At 37.6% G+C, this 20,413-nt stretch overlaps 4 protein-coding genes across 13 annotated transcripts; 3 read left to right on the top strand and 1 right to left on the bottom strand.

The window, feature by feature from the left end:
* Positions 1-1,154: 1,154 nt before the first annotated feature.
* LOC103446075 (protein LSD1-like) lies at positions 1,155-7,265 on the top strand. Of its 3 annotated transcripts, XM_070805998.1 has the most exons (9): positions 1,155-1,420; positions 1,516-1,590; positions 1,993-4,639; positions 4,812-4,922; positions 5,347-5,464; positions 5,756-5,868; positions 6,547-6,627; positions 6,740-6,793; positions 6,907-7,265. In XM_070805998.1, the coding sequence occupies exon 3, from the start codon at positions 1,993-1,995 to the stop codon at positions 3,202-3,204; it is 1,212 nt and encodes a 403-aa protein (XP_070662099.1). In that variant the 5' UTR covers positions 1,155-1,420; positions 1,516-1,590; the 3' UTR covers positions 3,205-4,639; positions 4,812-4,922; positions 5,347-5,464; positions 5,756-5,868; positions 6,547-6,627; positions 6,740-6,793; positions 6,907-7,265. The 3 variants fall into 3 exon arrangements, with proteins under 3 accessions (XP_070662099.1, XP_028966035.1, XP_008383355.1); XM_029110202.2 differs by lacking the exon at positions 5,347-5,464; XM_008385133.4 differs by lacking the exon at positions 5,347-5,464 and having other exon boundaries at positions 4,526-4,639.
* Positions 7,266-8,047: 782 nt separating this feature from the next.
* LOC103446077 (CASP-like protein 1B1) lies at positions 8,048-9,068 on the top strand. Its single transcript, XM_008385134.4, has 3 exons — positions 8,048-8,303; positions 8,401-8,527; positions 8,645-9,068. Exons 1-3 carry the CDS (start codon positions 8,071-8,073, stop codon positions 8,861-8,863), a joined length of 579 nt encoding a protein of 192 aa, XP_008383356.1. The 5' UTR covers positions 8,048-8,070; the 3' UTR covers positions 8,864-9,068.
* A 549-nt stretch (positions 9,069-9,617) lies between these two features.
* On the top strand, positions 9,618-12,113 carry LOC103446078 (coatomer subunit epsilon-1-like). The gene is made up of 6 exons (XM_008385135.4): positions 9,618-10,050; positions 10,159-10,310; positions 10,880-11,015; positions 11,103-11,258; positions 11,563-11,642; positions 11,822-12,113. The coding sequence occupies exons 1-6, from the start codon at positions 9,787-9,789 to the stop codon at positions 11,916-11,918; spliced, it is 885 nt and encodes a 294-aa protein (XP_008383357.2). The 5' UTR covers positions 9,618-9,786; the 3' UTR covers positions 11,919-12,113.
* A 1,813-nt stretch (positions 12,114-13,926) lies between these two features.
* LOC103446079 (UDP-arabinose 4-epimerase 1) lies at positions 13,927-19,381 on the bottom strand. Of its 8 annotated transcripts, none has more exons than XM_017335236.3 (11): positions 19,191-19,381; positions 18,238-18,391; positions 17,876-18,000; positions 16,916-17,029; positions 16,720-16,827; positions 16,535-16,626; positions 16,079-16,220; positions 15,858-15,952; positions 15,064-15,193; positions 14,643-14,787; positions 13,927-14,530 (listed from the first exon to the last, which is right to left on the bottom strand). In XM_017335236.3, exons 2-11 carry the CDS (start codon positions 18,296-18,298, stop codon positions 14,286-14,288), a joined length of 1,257 nt encoding a protein of 418 aa, XP_017190725.2. In that variant the 5' UTR covers positions 18,299-18,391; positions 19,191-19,381; the 3' UTR covers positions 13,927-14,285. The 8 variants fall into 8 exon arrangements, with proteins under 8 accessions (XP_017190725.2, XP_028966033.1, XP_070662102.1 ...); XM_029110200.2 differs by having other exon boundaries at positions 18,238-18,281; positions 19,191-19,349; XM_070806001.1 differs by having other exon boundaries at positions 18,238-18,281; positions 19,163-19,319.
* Between the last annotated feature and the right edge of the window lie 1,032 nt (positions 19,382-20,413).

The following is a 20,413-nucleotide window of genomic DNA, read 5'->3' on the forward strand; positions in this document are numbered from 1 at the left end:
GTCGTCACAAGTAGGCCTGACATTTTGGACCAAACCCGTTAACCCGACCCGTTAACCCAATCCGACCCGATCCGTTAATATTTGTATTTGGGTGGATGCTTAACGGGTCGGGTCGTTAACGGGTGAACCCGTTAAATAACGGATCACTTTGGGTCACCGTTAACACCCGTTAGCACCTTTTAGTTAAGGATATTTTAGTAATTTTAGTAAAGTCTTAATAACAAAAAATAAACTTTATGCAAAAAAATAATAATAATAATTGTTAACGGATGAAACGGGTGACCCATTAGCTTAACGGGTCGGGTTCGGATGACCCGTTAACTTAACGGGTCGGGTTGAACCCAACCCAAACCCAATAAACCCGACCCATTTACAGATCTACTCACAAGCACTTCATCAGTGTCGGAAACATTTGATTATCGCTGGAAGCGCTTTATTAGTGCCAAAAACATTCAACAACCGTGGGAAGCATTTCAACAGTCATCAAAAAAGCTTCAACAGTCGCAGGAAGCACCTCAACAGTTGTGGGAAGCTCCTCAAAGTTGCTGGAAACACATCAACCATGGGAACAAATTAAACCGAAAAAACTTCAAAGAAAACCGAACTAAATCGAACCGAACATTAATGTAGTTTGATTTTCATTTTTGACAAAAAAACTGAACTAAACAAAACCCAACTCAACCCAAATTTTCACCCATTGGACCCAAAGTTTAAAATATCCACAAAATTGTCGATATTTCTGTCGAAATGTTAGAAAAATCAAAGATCGATATGAAAATTGGGTTGCACTTCACCCTATATCGGCGTGCTATAGGAAAATACAGGAATTTTGTCCATACCCATTGTAGATTTCGAATTTTTGAACTTTCTTTGAAAAATAAATTTTCTAATTCGACTAAGTTTTAATGAGTTAATATACTTAAACCATTACAAACTTCCGTAAGTATTAATAAGTTGATATACTCACACCATTACAAATTTCCGCTATTATTAATATACATCCATCAAATTTTCATATATTTCCATGTCAATATTTTTTTTAAACACTACATGGACCTTATTTTCTCTCCCGTAGAGGTAGACGACATTAGCCGATTAGAACCGAGATGTCGGTTTTACAACATAAAAAAACAAGGTTGTCCGTTGAAAATTCTAATGTGAATCCGATATCTCCAATATTCCAACACATTATTTACACAACAACAATCAACGATATCACAAACGCAAAGAACTTCAACAAACGACCAAAAACTTTATTCTTCCCTTCTTTTCTTCGACATTTCCTTATCATTTCCTCCGTATCCAGAAAGCCCGCGTCTTTCTTTGGATTCGATTCCGCGTTTTGGATTAATAAAAAATTAAAAAAATTCCCAAAAATTTCATATTTTGGTCTCAGATTTTACCTTTCCTCGAACCTCAGGTATTCATTTATTTGTTTTATTTGTTTTTTTTTTCCGATGAATAATCGATATTGCGTTGACTTGGATTGATTGAAGCTCTTTGTTTGGGATGCAGCAATTCGATTACGTCGAATTACAGCTCCGATTGCTCGAGGGGTCGTGAAATTTGAACTTTTTTGAACGAAATCAGGTATCTTTTTTTCTTCTGATTTTACTTATTTTGTGGAAACAATTGTTAATTTGAATTTGGTGGTTAATTTAAGAGGCTGCTTTTTCCTAATTGCTTGCAATGGTGTTAGTGAATTGCTGCATATTTGCGTATTTCAATGCATTTGTTATGGTTTAGTTCCTCTATGTTTCGTTTGGGCCTCGGCATTACGTTTGGGATTTTACCTGCCAGAACTTATTTAGGCTTGAGATTTTGTCTGCCAGAACTTTTCAGGTTTTGATCTTTTTATATAGAACCCACCTTGTTCATCGATGTTTGTGTTTATTTGGCTGAAGACTTGATATGCTTGTGCTTCAGTTTACGTGTAGATTGTAGGAGGTGGATTGTGTCTGAAACATGTAGGAATATCTCTTTTGAGTGTAGATGGGAACCCGATTTTCCAGATGGATAATGAAACAGCCCCGCCAATATTTCTTGGCTGTCCGGTATAAAACAACCTCATCTGAGTATGTAGCATCGAGAGCCAGAGATCCCACGTTTGAGAAACTGATGGACAAGTACAAGAACCTTCTCAAAGTCATTGCTGTCCAAGATCTCATCCTTGCAAACCCCCACGACCCTGCAGTGTCCCTAGATTTTCTCTCCAAGCTCTCGCAAAAGCTCCATCTCAACCGTGGTGCAGTGGCCTTCCTCCGCAAATACCCTCACATTTTCCACATTTACCATGATCCCATGAAGTCCCAGACCTTTTGCAGATTAACTGACAGAGCCGTTCAAATTTCTAAAGACGAAGCTGAGGCTATCAACGCCTCGTTGCAACTTGTTGTTGATCGACTGCTTCGGCTTCTATCAATGTCTACTTCCAAGATGTTGCCACTCCGCGCCATTTTTAAAGTTGGCAGGGAACTTGGGCTTCCCGATGATTTTGAGGACACTGTAATATATAAAAACTCCCATCTTTTTCATCTTTGTGATGCTCATGAACCCAATACTCATAACTTGAAACTGGTTAATGCAACTTCTGACAAGTTCATTGCAGCGGTTGAGAATTGGAGGGTAGAGGAATATTACAAGGAGGGTAGCAATGTTGATAGGGCTGAAATTCAGTTTAGTTTTAAACATGGATATCCTCCAGGGATGAAATTAAGAAAAAAATTTAGAGCCAAGGTCAAGGAGTGGCAGAGGTTACCTTATGTGGGCCCATATGATGTGATGACAGAGAAGAAGAGGTTGTCTAAGGCCGGAATGATGGCTGTGGAGAAACGGGCAGTTGCAATTGTTCATGAATTCTTGAATTTGACAGTAGAGAAGATGGTTGAAGTGGAGAAAATCAGCCATTTCAGGAAATGTTTTGGATTTGATGTGAATATAAGGGATTTGTTCTTGGATCACCCGGGGATGTTCTATTTGTCAACCAAAGGAAAGAGACACACTGTTTTTCTGAGAGAAGCTTATGAGAGGGGGTGTTTGATTCACCCAAATCCAGTTTATAATGCTAGGAGAAAGCTTCTGGATCTTGTCGTTTTGGGGCATCATGGCTTGTTTAATGATGGCTCTAAGCCGAGGAACCTTGCTAGTGACAAGGAGGCCAAGTCACTGGAACAGCACAATGAAGAAACCTGTAGCTCTGATTAATTAATGCAGTTTTTCCTTCCTGTGAACCTGATAAGTTTAAGACTTTAATAGTCAGAAACTTATTCAATTTTGATCATATCGCGTGACTGTGAATGTCAACGATTCTTTTTATTTGGCTTAAGAAATGATGCGAGTATTACTATGTGGTCTTGAAGGAGCAGCTAGAGCTCTCGCTTATACTTGGATTTAAGTTTTGGTGTTTCTCTTTATATTTCCTGTGTTACTCATATAAACCTTTAGTTAAATTTACCTTAACTTACAGAAACTTAAAAAACAAAAAATTATGACACATTTTGCCTGTATACCTATAAAGTAGGAGGAAGTGTGGTAGCTTATTTCTAAAGATGGGATCGTCTGCCGCTATTGGTGTTCCCTTTGTAGTGTTACTGTAGTTAATTAGTTATACGAAGTCATCTTTGATTTCATGATCAATCACAATAGCTGACTTGCTGCAAGAAATTCAAATCTTGCGTTGTAGATCAGGAAATGCTGGAAGAAATATTAAAAAAATAAGGTTGCAATCTCTACCAACCAGGAAATAAACTATCTTTAACACATTAAGGTGTGCATGTGCAGTAATGCTGGGACATCTTGTAGTCATGAAACACAAAGTAGTTTCTCCTTGATAGATCTTCAAATCACTGGTTAGGAATGTTTGCCTCAATAGTTTTTTTCTCTTTATACATATATCTCTTGTTTCTGTGAATGATGCAATTGCTTACTTAATTACTAAGGCCTGACTTGTTTTAACTTTAAGTATTTATGCTGCGTCAAGAATGGGGACCTTATTCTGTATAGAAGGGGTTTCTGTCCTTTCCACCCTTAGAATTGTAGATTATCTATGATTGTTGAAATTTGAGATTATCTACGAGTGTTGAAATTTGAGTGTTAGGATTGGCAAGTTCTTTGAAGACATGAAGACCTCAAGGTTGGTTCGATAGTGGGAAGACCTCTAGGGCCTAGATTTTCATGAAGAAAGTTAGTTCAGTCTTGTTGCTATGATTTGCTTTTCTAAATTGTATATTTTTTTTTAATTTCTGAAAGTAAAGAAAAACATATTTTGGGTAAGCTTTAGGATTTCTCTTCATAAGCTTTCTTACTTCTTTTACGCATTGTAAAATTTGATAATAGATATTTTCAAGTTTTCAGGTTTCCTTTTCGAAAGTTTGGTCAGTTTCTTCAGAATTTGTAATTGAGTACAACACTGTGTAGCATATTGGCCATATAGTAAAAGATCAGAGTTGTGGAGTTCTATAGTTTTCTCTAGTCGTATTTCTGTTGGTAACGCCTCATTGTGTTTGTATGTTTCTAAAAATTGCAGCTATGCAGAGCCAGCTTGTGTGTAGTGGGTGTAGGAGCATTCTTCTGTATCCTAGAGGAGCAACGAATGTTTGCTGTGCATTATGCAATATAATCACCCCAGTCCCTCCTCCTGGTAATGTCCCTTTTGCTTATCCTTTTTCTTAATGGGTGGCAGAGCAAAGGATAAATATGCTGTGTGCTATCATTATAGGACTAGAGACTGATAGACTTCTGTCTAACCTAATTAGCATTTTGTTGGAGAGGTATAGGTTTGGTCACAAAACGTTTGTGCAATGACCTTGCAGGTACGGAAATGGCTCAACTTATTTGTGGGGGTTGTAGGACGTTGCTAATGCACACACGTGGGGCGACAAGTGTGAGGTGTGCCTGCTGTCACACAGTGAATCTTGCTCCAGGTATAATATAAGCTCCCTTGCGTAAAAAAAAAAAAAAAAACTGAAGTTTTAATTGTCAAGTCATGGAATTGCCGCATTGCAATCTTTGCTCCCCTAAAAATGAAAAAATATATATTAAAAGGGAAATTGATCACTCTTGTAATCTGCCACATAGTGGAAGGAGATCATGCAGCCTTAATGTTTTCCAAAATAAACAATCTTAGGTAGAGACCGTCAGTCCCATGATACTGCTGAGGCATTTCAGTTTATCACTGCATAGTGGAAGGAGATCATGCATTATGTGCGTGTAACTATGAATCCATTTCTGCAATGTTTAGGCAACTCCCAAAAGCTCATTTTGTTTTATATGCTTCTATTTGGAAGGTTCTAGATTATTTTTAGTTTACTAACTTAAAAAAAACTTCTCTCTTTATGTAATGGATAGAGAAAAATTCAAAGATTGTAAGTTTGAAGGAAGCAGATTTCACCTACCTTATGAGGACAGTCATTTTGAAACTTCATTGATTCATCAACATGTCTTTGTATTAAATGAAAGACCATAAGTAAGAATTCCCTTTCTATTGTTTTGCTGTTAATTTTTGTTCCTTTTAGAAGCAACATGGCAGCAATGCTCCCTGTAAATATCAGAGTTTGACATTTATGTTCTTTTGGAGAATTGGAATTACTTACTGAAATTTGTCTTCTGTGTTGTTCACTAAGATCTTAAAAATTTGATTTTAACCAGGATATTTTATAAATGCAAATGTAGAGCTTATTCTATGTTGGATTACTGTTTTTACTTCCTCAGCCTGCTATTGACTTCTCTTTTGTGGGTCTTATTATTGCAAAAATAGCATCCAGTCAGGTTGCCCACATCAACTGTGGAAATTGTCGGACAACACTTATGTATCCGTATGGAGCTCCTTCAGTCAAATGTGCACTCTGTCAGTATGTTACAAATGTTGGTGTAAGTATAGATGAACCTTCTTACTTCTGAGTGCATTAGAATGTTCTGTGTCATGCTTTAATTTTGGCTAAAGATGCTTGCTTACCACATGTTACAAGGTTGTTTTGGATTTACGTGTGTGCAACAGTTCTTGGATTGTTTGATTGGTAGTTTTTAACTTTTGATAAATTCACTAGATGTTACGAATCCTCTTGTTAATACTAGGTGTGGTTGGATATAAATGTTGCGTGTCATCCTCTTTGCAAATGAAGATATCCTACAGATAACCACTGGCATTTGATACAAGGGAAATCTTGGGTTAAACTACTTGAGGGGAGGAGGCTTCAGGGAATCGGAGGGATACACTGTTATGTAAACTAGCCAAAGGAACCAAAAAAGGAACACAATTGATTTAGAGAGATCGTCAATTTTATCTGGTTGAAAATAAACTAAAAATTACATAACATTTGCATGTAGCTATGGCTTATATGTATGCGTCCCATGTTGATGTCAGAATATAAGACTGAAGTCGAGGGATAGCACTTGAATAAACATAAAATTCCGTTGCTTCGTATTGTTGTCTTCTTGGGGCCTACGGACAAACTGGTGCCTCCTATTTTCCGTTATAATCTACACATGATAACATTTGGACGTATGCATCTTGCATTGTGATTGAGTGTTGATTTGAACATTTTACAGATGTCCAATATGAGGGTTCCAATTCCAGCGCACAGACCTAATGGGACAACCAATTCAGGAATGGTGCCCTCTACTTCAGCAGTAAGTTCTTAAAAGCATACTATTTATAATTCCCAGATGAGACCGCCTTTGTGGTAGTACCATATGATGCATAGTGAACTCTATTGAATTTATTTCTCTTGTATTTTCTCAGAGCCAGACCGTCGTCGTTGAGAACCCTATGTCTGTCGATGAAAGTGGCAAATTGGTAAGCTTGTCCGATAATGCATCCGCGTATTTGCCTATGTTTTCTTTGAAAATCCCTTTTTCCTAATTGAGCAAACAAAAGATCTCCTGATGATAATACCCTTAATCTCACAGGTGAGCAATGTCGTCGTCGGTGTCACAACGGGAAAAAAATAGCACAGCAGGATTCTGAAGTCTGTTGCACCTAGTTTTACATGGCAGGGAACAAATCAAGTCCATATTACAGATTACTTGGAAGCTAGACATGTTCAAATTGGTTGTATATTTTTATTGGAGTTGTTCATAAACATCTGTGCGAGAGACATTTCAAATGCGAGGCGTCGGATTAATGTATTACGTCACCGTGTGTTCCAATTTTCGTTGAGTGACTGCCGGATAAAGTATATATATATTTTTTTGAACTGCAAATCCAAATTGTCGCACATTTGTTTTCTATGTAAACAATTTACGTATATGCAACTTCGATTAGCTAATCTTGCATTACTGAAAGTATTCTTCCAGAGTGCTTATCATTTGCCTTTCTGTTCAAGGTTGGCAGTTTTGCCACTCATAAAATCATAGTTGGCGATCCCTCGTTCTCAGCAAGTGACCCTCTTATCACAGTGGTGGAGAAGAATGTTGCCCTTGCGTCATGGCATGGATTCGAACCCCATCAGCTAACTGATTTAACATCTAATTTTACAAATCTATCATTTGACAAATAAAAAAACGTCAATTCTTCCTTATTCTAAATATGCTCTCTTTTACTCTTTTGACTAGAGTGTGGGAATGCTCACGACATGTTTACGTAATTGGAATAAGAGAAAGTCATGAATTGTAAAATTACGGAGTGTAATGAGAAAGTCACATAATTTATTTCTGTATGTGTTAGTAATTGTATGAATAGTCAAGAATCGGAATAATTTGAACGCCCATGTTTAGCAAAGACGCCATCAAAAATTTTCTTGCATTCATGAAGCGAAAAGCTAATGATGTAGAGAAGAATGTCGAAATTGCTGATGTGTTTGTGCAAGGACGCCAAGAAGAAAGTTTAAACTAAGGTAGTTATGCATTTGTTGGCCCAATTTATCTAAAATTCTGGATGACATAGGCAGATTAAACCATGCGTGTGGGGTTAAAAAGTTTTTTCCAAACTACCTGCACCCAACAAGCCCAAAAGTTCGTGGATTGTTGAGACTAATCATAGATGCTTCACTTACTCAACGGCTGGTTCCATCACTATAAGAAGCAACAACTTACTCACTTGTGTATCTATCTGTCTGTCTATCTCAATCAACCATGGCTCTAGAAAATGCGCAGAAACTCGAGAACGGGACGGAATTAGTGGCGGTGAGAAAGGTGACGGACTCGACTATTGTCGTACTGAGGGTGGTTGCGTTTTTGGCCACGGTTTCTGCAACCGTTGTGATGGCAATGAACAAAGAAACCAAGTCCATTGTGGTTGCCACTGTTGGGACTACTCCGATAAGCGTCACTCTCACAGCCAAGTTTCAACACACTCCTGCAAATGTGTAAGCCTCACAGCACTCTCTCTTTTTTCTTTCTCCCTACTATGCAAACAGAAATTAGAGAACGAAGGGCGATTTTCGCAATTGATGAACGATGCAGGTACTTTGTGATAGCTAATGGAATTGCCAGCTTTCATAACTTGTTCATGATGGCTGTGCACTTTTTTGGAGACCATACGTTCAAGGACAAGGGCCTTCAGCTTGTAATGGTGGCCATTTTAGACGTGGTAAGCAGACCGTTGTTTTTTATTTTATATACAAGCGATATTTGGGGAGGGGAAGAATCGAACACAGAGTAACAACGCCGACTAAATTGTATCATCGATTGTGTATGCATTATGCAGATGATTGTGGCCCTATTATCTTCAGGCGATGGTGCAGCAACCTTCATGGCACAGCTAGGGAAGAAGGGAAATTCGCACGCAATGTGGAACAAAATCTGTGACAAGTTCGAGAAGTTCTGCGACCATGCAGGTGGTGCCATCATCGCCTCCTACATCGGGCTCCTTCTCTTGTTGGTTATCACAGCGTTGTCCATCATCAAACTACTCAAAAGAAATTAGAGCTGCATTGATACTAATCCCTTTTAATGTATCAAAATGTATTGCTTTGGATGTGTGTTTGCTCTTAGTGTACAGTGTTGTTGAATTTACTTCACCCTTTTAATTCTGTGTGCCATGAAATCATGTATTTGGATTGAATGATTTTGCTATATCAACATAGTATGGCATAGTTCTTAAGGAGAATGATAATGTTCTAACCTAATAAGCGAGCTGCCTGCTGTGATCTCAAACTATCTAACATTTACATACGTGTATTGAAACGAGAAACTTTTTAGTTTACCCAATTCACAGGCGAATCATTGCATCCATCCGAAATTGACTTTAAAACTGATGACGGAATGAGTTGTGAAGTTTAAGGGTAAATCATAATTGTTAATCTTACTAAACTTTCACAAAAGGTATAACAACTTGTTGACTTGAAAAAATCATGATTCATGCTTTCGAGTCTCGTAAATAACGAGTTAAATATTTGATTATAATTAATTTATAGGGTATTGGCATTCTAAAAATCTCATTTTGCATTCAGAATGTTTTTTATAATTAGTAAGAAAATTACATTTGTTAGGAATATAGAATAAGATTTTTTGAGTGTTAATAACAATTCCCTTTATGAAATTGAGACTTTCAATTTTAGAAATTTTTTAATGTACGCAAAACATAAGCGCTAATATAATACAAACGAAGAAACGACGCTAAAAAATATATCATTTCTTTTACTAATATTTATATATGATATGATGGACCAGCTAGTGTTATGAGCACATGAAATAATTTCTCTTTGGGTTGGCCCAAGTTTGGAATTAATCGTACGCATCATCATAAATCCTTTTAAACTTTATAATAACCGGCCCCTCTAGCGTTCGTCCTCTTCGTTTTTGTCTCAGATCTGCAACTGCGAAAAACCAAATCGAAATCTCTCAACAATGGCAGCAGTGGCAGCAGGACCGGACCACCTCTTCAACCTCCGCAACAACTTCTACTTGGGAGCCTACCAGGCCTCCATTAACAACAGCGACATTCCCAACCTCACCCCCGACGAAGCCGTCGAGCGCGACTGCCTCGTCTTCCGCTCTTACATCGCCCTCGGCAGCTACCAGCTCGTCATCAACGAGATCGACGCCTCCGCCGCCACTCCTCTCCAGGCCGTCAAGCTCCTCGCCCTCTACCTCTCCGGCCCCGATTTCAAGGTACCGTCTTCGATTTTGAATTTCAATCCCGAGATCAGAAATTGTTGAATCGAATCGGATTGAATTTGATTGTATGTGCGATGAGTTGAAAAGTTTAAAATTGTGCAGGAATCGGCGATCGCGAATTTGAAGGAGTTGTTGGCGGATCCGGCCGTCGGAAACAACCCTACTCTGAGGCTGATTGCTGGGACGGTCTTCATGCATGAGCAGGACTACAATGAAGCTCTCAAATACACCAACGCCGGAGGCACTATGGAACTGTACGTCAAACTTTCAACTTTGCCTGACCACTATTCTGATATTTACTTAAAAGATCATGTTTTGATTAAACGCTGTAATCAAATTTGAAGTCTTTGCTGTTAGATTTGCTCGCATTGTCATTATCTTTCGAATGAGACATAACCCGAAACACTTGACATTTTTGTTCCTTTAGCTTGATTGATTAATGATTATATTGAGGCTCATCAGCTTTTTGCTAGCGAGTCTGATTAGATTAAGTAAGGAAGCTAATTACAGGGTCTGTTAAATAATTTGAAAACCCTCCCTAATATGTGAGTTGTGAACTTCAGAAACCAATTCCCTTTGCATGCTTGTAAATTCTAGATGACTTATGCAATCTACGTCTCGCCCTCTGTTGGGTAGTGTCCTTTTCACCTTAGAAATTAGATCGTTGGTGTAACTTATACCGAGGCTAATGATAAGTTGTGCCTTTACTTGTTAATGCATTACCATGTAATTGCATTTTGTTTAACTGTTGAAGTAGAAAGTAGAAATATCATGCTGATGATTTCGTCTCAAGCCTGATACCTGCCTGCTTATGCTTTTGCAGGAATGCATTGACTATCCAGATATTCCTTAAAATGCATAGGTCAGATTATGCTGAGAGACAGCTGCGGCTCATGCAACAGGTCGACGAGGACCACACACTAACTCAACTTGCAATGGCATGGTTAAGTCTGGCAGTGGTAATTAAATATTTGTTTTCCTTTCAGTTCCCCTTCAAGACTAGATGTCATAGTCCACGTTTGTAATTTCACATTCTTCAAAATCAGGGTGGTTCCAAAATACAGGAGGCATATCTCATCTACCAAGATTTATCTGAGAAGTCTCAGGTTACGAGTTTGATCCTCAATGGAAAGGCTGTTTGCTGTATGCATATGGGAAACTTTGATGAAGCTGAAACACTACTTCTTGAAGCACTGCAAAAGGCAAGTATCTAAGTGATATATTGGTGGCTTTTTTAGAGCTTTTAAGGTGTCTACAGTTTGTATCCAGTCAATTAGAAAAATTTCACAAAGTCGAAGTCTTACTAAACAAAATTACATGGTTACATCCTTATGCATACTCAACTCAAATCTGACTGTGTACCAAAATTACATGATTACATCCTTATTCATCTACTTTCCTGTTTACTCTAAAGTTGCGTATTTTTGTAATAGGAGTGACATTGGATTACGCATATTTTTTAAGACTTTTGAGAGTGATAAAAGTGTCATTTGATGTCTGTCACAGGATGCCAAGGATCCAGAAACTCTAGCCAACCTTGTTGTATGCTGTCTTCACCTTGGAAAACCATCTTCTCGTTTCCTCAGGTAAATCACAAAGGCTACTTCATACAGCCGTTATAATGCAAAATGTCTTTTACGCATTCATAAATTTTGTTATTTCGTGATTTCATAAGAACGCTGGAATTATAAAATTATATGTGCCGCATATCACGTGCTGTTGTAGAATATAATGCTCAATGTTTGGGATTTTCACTCTTTTTCAGCCAGTTGAAAATTGGTCACCCAGATCACTTGCTCGTCAAACGGGCCTTGGAGGCAGAACAGAGCTTTAACCTAGCTGCTCTTCAAGCAGCTGGTTGAAACCTCAGAAGTGGTTTGTACACGAGCCGATTAGTGCTATTGTATACTCCTTACACCTTTTACGGCGTCTCATCTTTTGATTTGTAAACTGAGAATATATAAATTTAATTGAAAAGATGTATTTTGGAGGCAGATCAAATCTTTGGGTTTGATTGCTTGATTTTTCAACGATATGGAGTCCAAGTTTGTGATTAATTGCACTTGCTTCCTTTTTTTCCTAGAGAGTTATGTTTTATACATTAGTCACCTTTTTGTTAGCATTCAATGAAAGAATAGTTTGACAATAAAAATGTTAACAATACTTTTTTTTTCCCCATCAATCGTTGTACCACGGACATACATCCCGGCTGTTTATGGCAACTCTCACGTTGAGTGAAACCAAAATACATAGTGGCATCATTTTGTGAAAGATACCGTAAGGATGATACATCCGTACTCAGGTTTTGTAGAGCTACTTGATTATGCGGGATTGGGGTATCGGCTTGAGCATTTTAATGTATTCGGAAACATCCCATAAACATATCTCACCACAATCCGGAACCAAAATTTTCCACCGTATCCCAGTCTTTAACATAAAACGTACGAAGAGAAGCATCGCTAGCAGCAGGAAGTGATCCGACATTGTTCCTAGAAGAACAGAACGAGAGTGCATGGAGGAAAAATAGAGGTAGCTTGCGTAGCAAGAAACGCGATCGGTAAGACGTCCCAACGCAGGAGATAAGGCACTCGGAAAGCACTCACAAGGTTTTCCGGCTCAAGGAGAGGAAGATCGACCGGAAACTAGTACAAAGCCAAGGCTTAAATAACATCAGCCAAGTCCTAGCAAAAATAGGAAAGCTAGAAGAAAATGGTCTTTTTGGGAATGTTTGCAAATCCAGTTAGGATTAGTTATTGTTTATAAGAAAAACTAATAAAAATAACTTGAAAACTTTAAGTTTTAATCAAAAGGACAAAAAGGTGTTGTAAGTGAATAGTACTAGAAGTGAATTTTTGAAGTAAAATGTCATTTTCGTTAAAAATGAACAGTATCATGAGTGTTTCATTAAAACTTCTTTGTTTGTATGGCTTGTAACTAATGCTTGACATGTGCCCTAGTGGTGCAAAAGGTGGAAAAAAACTTGTTCGGATTAAGATAGGTCAAAGGTTCGATTCCTGCCGACTCAACTGGAAATAGGGGTGGGCACTTAGAACCGAAAACCGAAACTGAAACACGAACCAAATCTAACCGCACCGAACGGTTTGGTTTTGTGGTTTTGAAACGGTTTCGGTTTTGAAACCGAACCGCAACATAGAAAACGGTTTGGTTTTGGTTTTGACTTTTGAAAACCGCACCGAAACCGAACCGCACCACAAATATTAATAAACATTTAATTAAATGTCCATATTAGATTTCATGTTTTAATTGGTTGTTTGTTAGAATCCATACACTTAATATAGACTCAACCACACTAGAATATCATCATTCATCACTTTCTTTCGTTCATTAACTTGAAGGACCTTTGTTATTTTATACAATCACACACACATATATGTGCAAGGGTGGACTAATCTTGTTATCAAGAGTCGAACAATGATCTAATGAAGTGCACTCATTTGAAACATGATATCACATATTCTAATATGAAAGTTTCGCTCACGTTTAATGAAATCAAAGTTATTGAACTTGTTTTATGTTATACCTTGTACGGGACACCCTTTTGTTGTACAAACATATTTTAACATCACAACTGCATGCAACATGCTAATTGTTTATATAACCAATGTATTTTTCCTATTGCTACTGAGAAATGCTTATTAATATGTTAAATTGCAAATTGTACATTTTTTCTTAAAAACCAAACCGAAAACCGTTTAAAACTACACCGAACCAAACCGCAAAAAAAATTGGTTTCGATTTCGATTTCATTCAAAACCACACCGAACCAAACCGTGCCCACCCCTAACTGGAAATACAAAATGAAAATAGCACTAGTGTTGGATACCAACGGAGAAGAGAGGCACGTAGATATGATGATAAAAGGCTGTACCGCTCCTGGGCATCGTTATTGAACTATGTCATCATTCGGATACATCGACTGTAAGTTTGTAACACATGGGCTGCTGCTCCTTTTTCCGGCCACCGGATGATGGCCTGCTACGACTACTAAAGAATATAAACATATATAATTTGACAACAAAATTAATATTGATTCCAAACCTCTCTACTCTCTTTTTCTTCTCATTTTGGTTAATGGGGATTCTGAATTCCCTCATCTAAATGAGCTAAAGAAGTGTGGCTTGATTCGGCACTGCAACAGATACTGTCTCGATCTTCAGGCTATGCAATGCCGTGACCATTTCTAGAAGACACCGCCAAAGGGTTTCCGTTCAAGAAGACAACACCAACGGGTTGGTTCCGTACCCATCGCGATGTGCTTTTTGCCATCTCCACGCAACCTGCAGACTCTCTTGAAGGTTGGTGTGTTGAGCGCTCCAGTTGAGTTCACGTAGGATCTTAGATGGATCACTGAAGACTTCAGCGTAGTCACCAGGCCTGCGGGGAAGGAAATCAACTTTTAGGTCCACCCCAGTTGCCTTCTTACACGCCTCCACGAACTCCTTAACTGAACTACCTGGTAACAGACAGCCACATATATAGCGTAAGAGAAAATTCTGCTATTCACTACAAAATCTTTTGCACAATAAGAAATGGAATTAGAGTCGTATAAATTTCATTTATCCTACCTTTTCCAGTTCCAACATTGTAGATTCCCACTTTACGGGGCTGTGCATGCTCAAGAGCTTTAACGTGAGCATCAACCAGATCAGTGACATCTATATAATCTCTTATGCAAGTTCCATCAGATGTTTTGTAATCAGTACCTCGAACCTGCAAAGCACTTCCGTTACTAAAATTCCAACCCCTCAAAAGAACAGTGGAAACAGCTGATATGAGAAAGCTAACTGAAATCGTCAAAATATACAGATCAAAACCCAATCTGTTTTCTTTTTACTCTTTATGGCAGGTGAGAATTGGTATGAAGATTTTCAAATAATTCATGCACTGTGTCCATAATAAATACAAAACGATAATCATAACCTTAATAGCCAAACCTATAACTTGATCTTTACCACAGATATATCAGTTAATTATGCAACGACTTACCTTTAGCCCAGGAATGATACCACGAGCTGCATCAAAACAAGCACCTGATATTCGTCCATGTTCACGAAGTTCAGGTCTGGGAGCTTCACCCAATCTGCCCTCTGGATCCGACCCAATGACATTGAAGTATCTAGAAGGTTACGAAAAATAAATTAAGTTGTGAGACAATCAGGACAATTTATTCATTCATCTGCTAAAGTAAATTGTTTGTGGATGCCTTATTTGGTTGACATCCTTTGTGGCCAATGACTTGCAGCATAATACAAGCGTAGACATAAGTTATAACACAGACAATATGCAGGTCACACAAGATGATAGTACGTATATTCAGTTGGACAACAAAGGACCTTACAGAAAGTATCACATGGCCTTGTTAACTATTATACAGAAAATGAGATAATGAACCCATTACTAATAAAGATACTGGCCTATTAATGAAAAAGGTAAAACAAGCTTTGCGCAGAGAGGCGACTTGGAAAATCGAATGAAGGTTTTAAATTTTTAGACATCCAAACCCCAACATCCATTGCCACCTAAGCCAAAGCCACGTATTGTGCTAAGGTTCCAAGTCCAAACCCCACATGTGTTTAGAAGAAAAGCAAAACCTAAGCTATGAAAAGTTAAAGACGACAAAACAATATTGACATGTGATTCATGTTTTACTGGCAAATTAACATAACTGAAACCCATTTCTGACAAAGTAATCACGCAGCAAGGTTACTCACAGGATTATGTCAACAACAGTTAAAAAAAAAAACATCAAAAGATTTGAAAATTTTTGTTAGGACACGAACCTCAGGATCATGACTGCCATGTCCGAATTCTTATGAAAATCCAAGATGATATCTTCTGCCATCTTCTTTGCTTTTCCATATGGATTAATTGGTAGCTGAATTTATTTCCAAAACCTCAAAGTCAACGACTAAACAAGTTCATTCATTCGAAACAAAACAACAAACCTCTCAAAGTCAACGGCTAAACAAGTTTATTCATTCGAAACAAAACAACAACCCACCTGTGGAGTTTCTTCAGTAATAGGCATCTTCTCAGGTTCACCATATGTTGCACATGTACTGGAATATATCAAAGTCTTCACACCATGTGCAGCCATTGCCTCCAATACCACTAAGGTATTTGACGTAATGTTGTGGTAATACCTGTGCAAAAATTCAAAATTTTCATTAGTAAGATTATTCGTACATGTTATATCAAAGTCTTCCCAGGCCTTTTCTTTAGCCTTTATATTAAGGAAGACAACTGTTTAAGCGAGGTATATAAACTGCCATGTCAACATCCAACATCATCTCTATGTTCATAATACTGAGCTGAAATTCATGTGTATCCACATAGCATCATTAAGGGAAAATTTTTGAACAAAGAAAGTTCTGGTAAAGAAAAAGGCACACAAGCAAGACAAGCATATTTCCGGTGGTAGTAAATGGTCCTAATCTGGCTCATGGATGGTACTTACTTAAGTGGATCAAGTGTGCTTTCCCCAACATATGCAACAGCTGCAAAATGCATCACAGCATCAAATGCATTCTCTGAAAATATTTTGTTTACCTGGAATATTCAGTTAAGGCTACATTGAAACTTAGCGCTTTTTATTTGCACAAAATATTTGAACAATACTCGTAAAGTACATCACAAGGATACGGATTTTGGATCCCCCAAGTCAGCATAAATAAACTGAAGCCTCCCAGGTTCAGGAAATAACTCTTGGAGAACCTTGACGGCACCTAGGTTTCCCCGTGAGAGGTTATCCTGTGAAAGAAAGAAAATTTTCTTGGTCTAGAGTAATTATCAAGTTAAGTAATAGAGAAGACCTTGACTTCATCCAACAGAGACCTACCACAATAGTTACACGATATTGATCCCTTAGGAGTCGTAATGCAGCATGTGAACCAATATATCCAGCACCTCCAGTTACTAGGACATGAGTTACCCCTGCTTCATGAAGGGAGAACTGGACCAATATAAATAGTACACGGTAAGAATAGGTCTTTACATAGAACTTCTGCAATTTTATGGAAGACATGAATACAAACTAGAACATTTTACTTCTGCCACACAAAAAAAGAAAATAGAACTCGCAAAATGTTCCAATGCAACAGCACAAAAATCTCGTACCCAAGTTTTCATATCTTTGTATCAACGATAATCACAATACGCCAAAAAATAAGTCTACCACTCTGTCAAACATTAAGGAGATTGCAGATGGGAAATAATTGACCCAAGCAGGTATCAACAATATACAACAAGAAAAAGGACTGGACCAGATCTGATTAACCCCGCCAGAAGCAAGATGATATGATCTATAATGATTTTCTCCAATGACGATAACCAAATCAACATCATACTGTAATCCCTGACATGATTTCCTAGGACAAGGCTATTAGGACCCCTTAGCCTCCTATTCTCTCTGGTATCCTGAATTCCCTCACCCTGGCCCCCCCTCCCTCAGGACACAGGTGTATGCCTATTTTTCAGGCACCCATGGAGGCTCCTCAGTGGTCAGTGGTGACCACCTAGCCATTCAGGCCATGGTGGCTCATTAGGGTTAACTAAAAACATAGCACTAACAACAACTATTCGCTTCTGTCCATCACTGATATCTGGACAAAAGAGCAAAGTTTTATAAGTAATTCTGTTTGAAAGTCGCCTCGCCATATATAACATCCAGCAGGGCCACCTTTTACAAAAGAGCAAAAAGTTGGCTTTTGCATCCAGATAATCACTCTAATACAATAAGCACACACTGAAGTATACGTTCAATTCAACCAAAGAAAATACGGAGGGATTAAGGGATTACCGAGCTTGTGGTATTAAAAGATGGGGATTGTTTCAGCATAATAATACATAATGCTGTAAGAGTAGCAGCCAAAAGAATTTTTCCAACAAAGCTGTTCTTCCTCTTGGGATCTGGGTACTCCATGCCTACAAGCACAACAGGGTCCAAGACACAAGCATAAAACTTCCAGATAACTCCCAGCACAAAAGATCCGAATTGAAACAATTCATTAAACCTTGGTTATAAACAAATTTCAGAACATACTGAGCAGACTCTAATTTCACCTCCACCTCCTTCAAATCATCGGTACCCATAACGCCGGATGAACATAACAAATTCACAGAAAGAAAAGATAAACATATTGAACGCAATCGAAAACTCACCTCCTAAAGACATGGCTCTGTTAGTTCTTGACTGACTTCTGGCCCTGCCAAAATTAAGCATTGGGAGAATGTCTTCAATGCTTATAAATAGGAATCAAATTTTATGCCTCAATCAAGTATGACCTATCCCTGAATATTCTTTTGGTGTAATGCACTGCAGTGAAAGCCAAACACAATCAGCCAGAAAATTAAAAAAAATCACATCCCAAAATTACTGAAATTCAAAAGCGGTGGTTATAACTGGGCCCTCTACAAATAAAGCAATCAAATTGAAAAGGTTAAAATCCCAAAGGAGGAAATTTTTTTAGAAACCCTGGAAATTTCACCGGCAAACTCCAAATTCCAAAACAGAAAAAGGGTTGGATTTAGAATCACAAGATCCAAACATTCCCAGAAGAAGGAACTCGAAAAAAAATTCAAAAAATAAACAACCCCAAGTAACATTCCGCAATCTAAGGCAAACACATGGCTGTCAGAGCATGTCTGCCAAAGAAAGAGACGAACTTTGAAGGACCATTTTGCAGAGGGAAAGCCATTGTCAGGAATCTGAAACATATATGGGGAAAACAAACCAAAACCCGTGAAAGCTCGAAGCTTCGAGATCCACCGGCAAAACCACTTCAAATTTTGTGTAAAAATTCAAATAAGAAATTGGGTTTTCTCTAAAATCAATTAAGAAACTGGGTTTTTTGTATGATGATCACAGATTTATTGTTGCAGACAAAAGTACCTGAAAGCTGAAAAAGCAAAACGACAAACAAAAGCATTGACACACAGAAAATACAAAAGTACAAGAAGATGCAAAGACATGCCAATGAGCACGAAAAGCTTACAAATTAAGGCAGGGGTGCATGAATCTAACAGAAAAAGCAAAACAATTGACCACAATGGTAAGAAAAACCAGAAGAAATTGAAAAAAACGTACGAGAGAGAGAAAGGGGAGAGAAACGCACAATTAGGAAGAGGAAGAGGAAAGGAGAGAGTCACTACAGGGTGATGAGGCGGTGTTGAATGTTTGCGGGTGGCTTTTGAAAATAAAGGGAGAGAGAAAGAAAAAGTGAGTTGTCTCTTCCTCTCTCTACTAATAGGCCGAGATTTCTCGGCGTGTTCATGTTTTTGAGTTGTTGGGTTCCTATTTGTTTTTTGTTTTTGGCTTTTGTGCGCAGGAAGAGAAAAAAAGAGGCACAAAAAAATGGATATGGATCTTATGATCTTATTCGTTCATTGTATATCGTGCGATTAGTTTTCTTTATGTGTTATTTATATGTAATTTTAAATTTTAAAATTTAAAATAATTTCTGACCACACGATGTATGATAAACGAGTGAGATCACGAGATCCCTAAGATCCTTAGGAAAAGGATCCGGCAAGCATCCTTCTCCCAAAAAAATTCCTACACTTGGAAATTTATAAATAAATAAAAAACATAAAATTATTTTTCTTTCTTTTATATATTATTTTTTTATTTTTGCTAATTTGAAATTTTTTTATTTATACAACAATGTAATTTACACTAAAAGGTTGAGAATTTTGAGTAAGTCATATTAAATTAGTATCACACTCAAAATTAAACTTTTTTTTAATAAACGATATTATCTGCTTTAAAGATGAAGGGTAAGTTTAGTCTCACAATAAACTAGTAATAATGTGTTCAAATTCATCTTTGGCGAAAATTGAACATAAACCTTTCACTTACAAGTGAAGAATAATACACTAAACCGTAGTACTAAGTGGCAAAATCGAACTTAAAACAGAGCAATATCAATGGACGGTAAGACAATTACATAAAATGTATCTAAAACTTTTTGGAGACGAATTCTAATTTGGATGCAAAATAAAGAACATTGCTATAATTAACTAAAACTTGTATCTGTAAAAATTTAAAGTCTTTTCGATTAAGCAAACTGAAAAGAAAAAAAAAAGCACTTTACAATATTGTTTTCTCAGAATCTTTCTATGATGTCTTTCAGCGTCGAATGTGGACAGGGTTACTGCACACCTAACCAATAACGTGTCACCATCTCACCACCCTTTCTCCTTTTTCTTCTCTGTTTCGTAGGGTCCACCACTTTGTAATACCCATGTCTTTGTGACAGATATTTTTTCCTTTCTCTTTCTTGTTTAAAGAGTTTGACTGTTGAATATTTATATTTGGAAATGTCATAGAGGAGATATT

The sequence above is a fragment of the Malus domestica genome, chromosome 10, assembly GCF_042453785.1.
Source record: "Malus domestica chromosome 10, GDT2T_hap1".
NCBI lineage: Eukaryota > Viridiplantae > Streptophyta > Magnoliopsida > Rosales > Rosaceae > Malus > Malus domestica.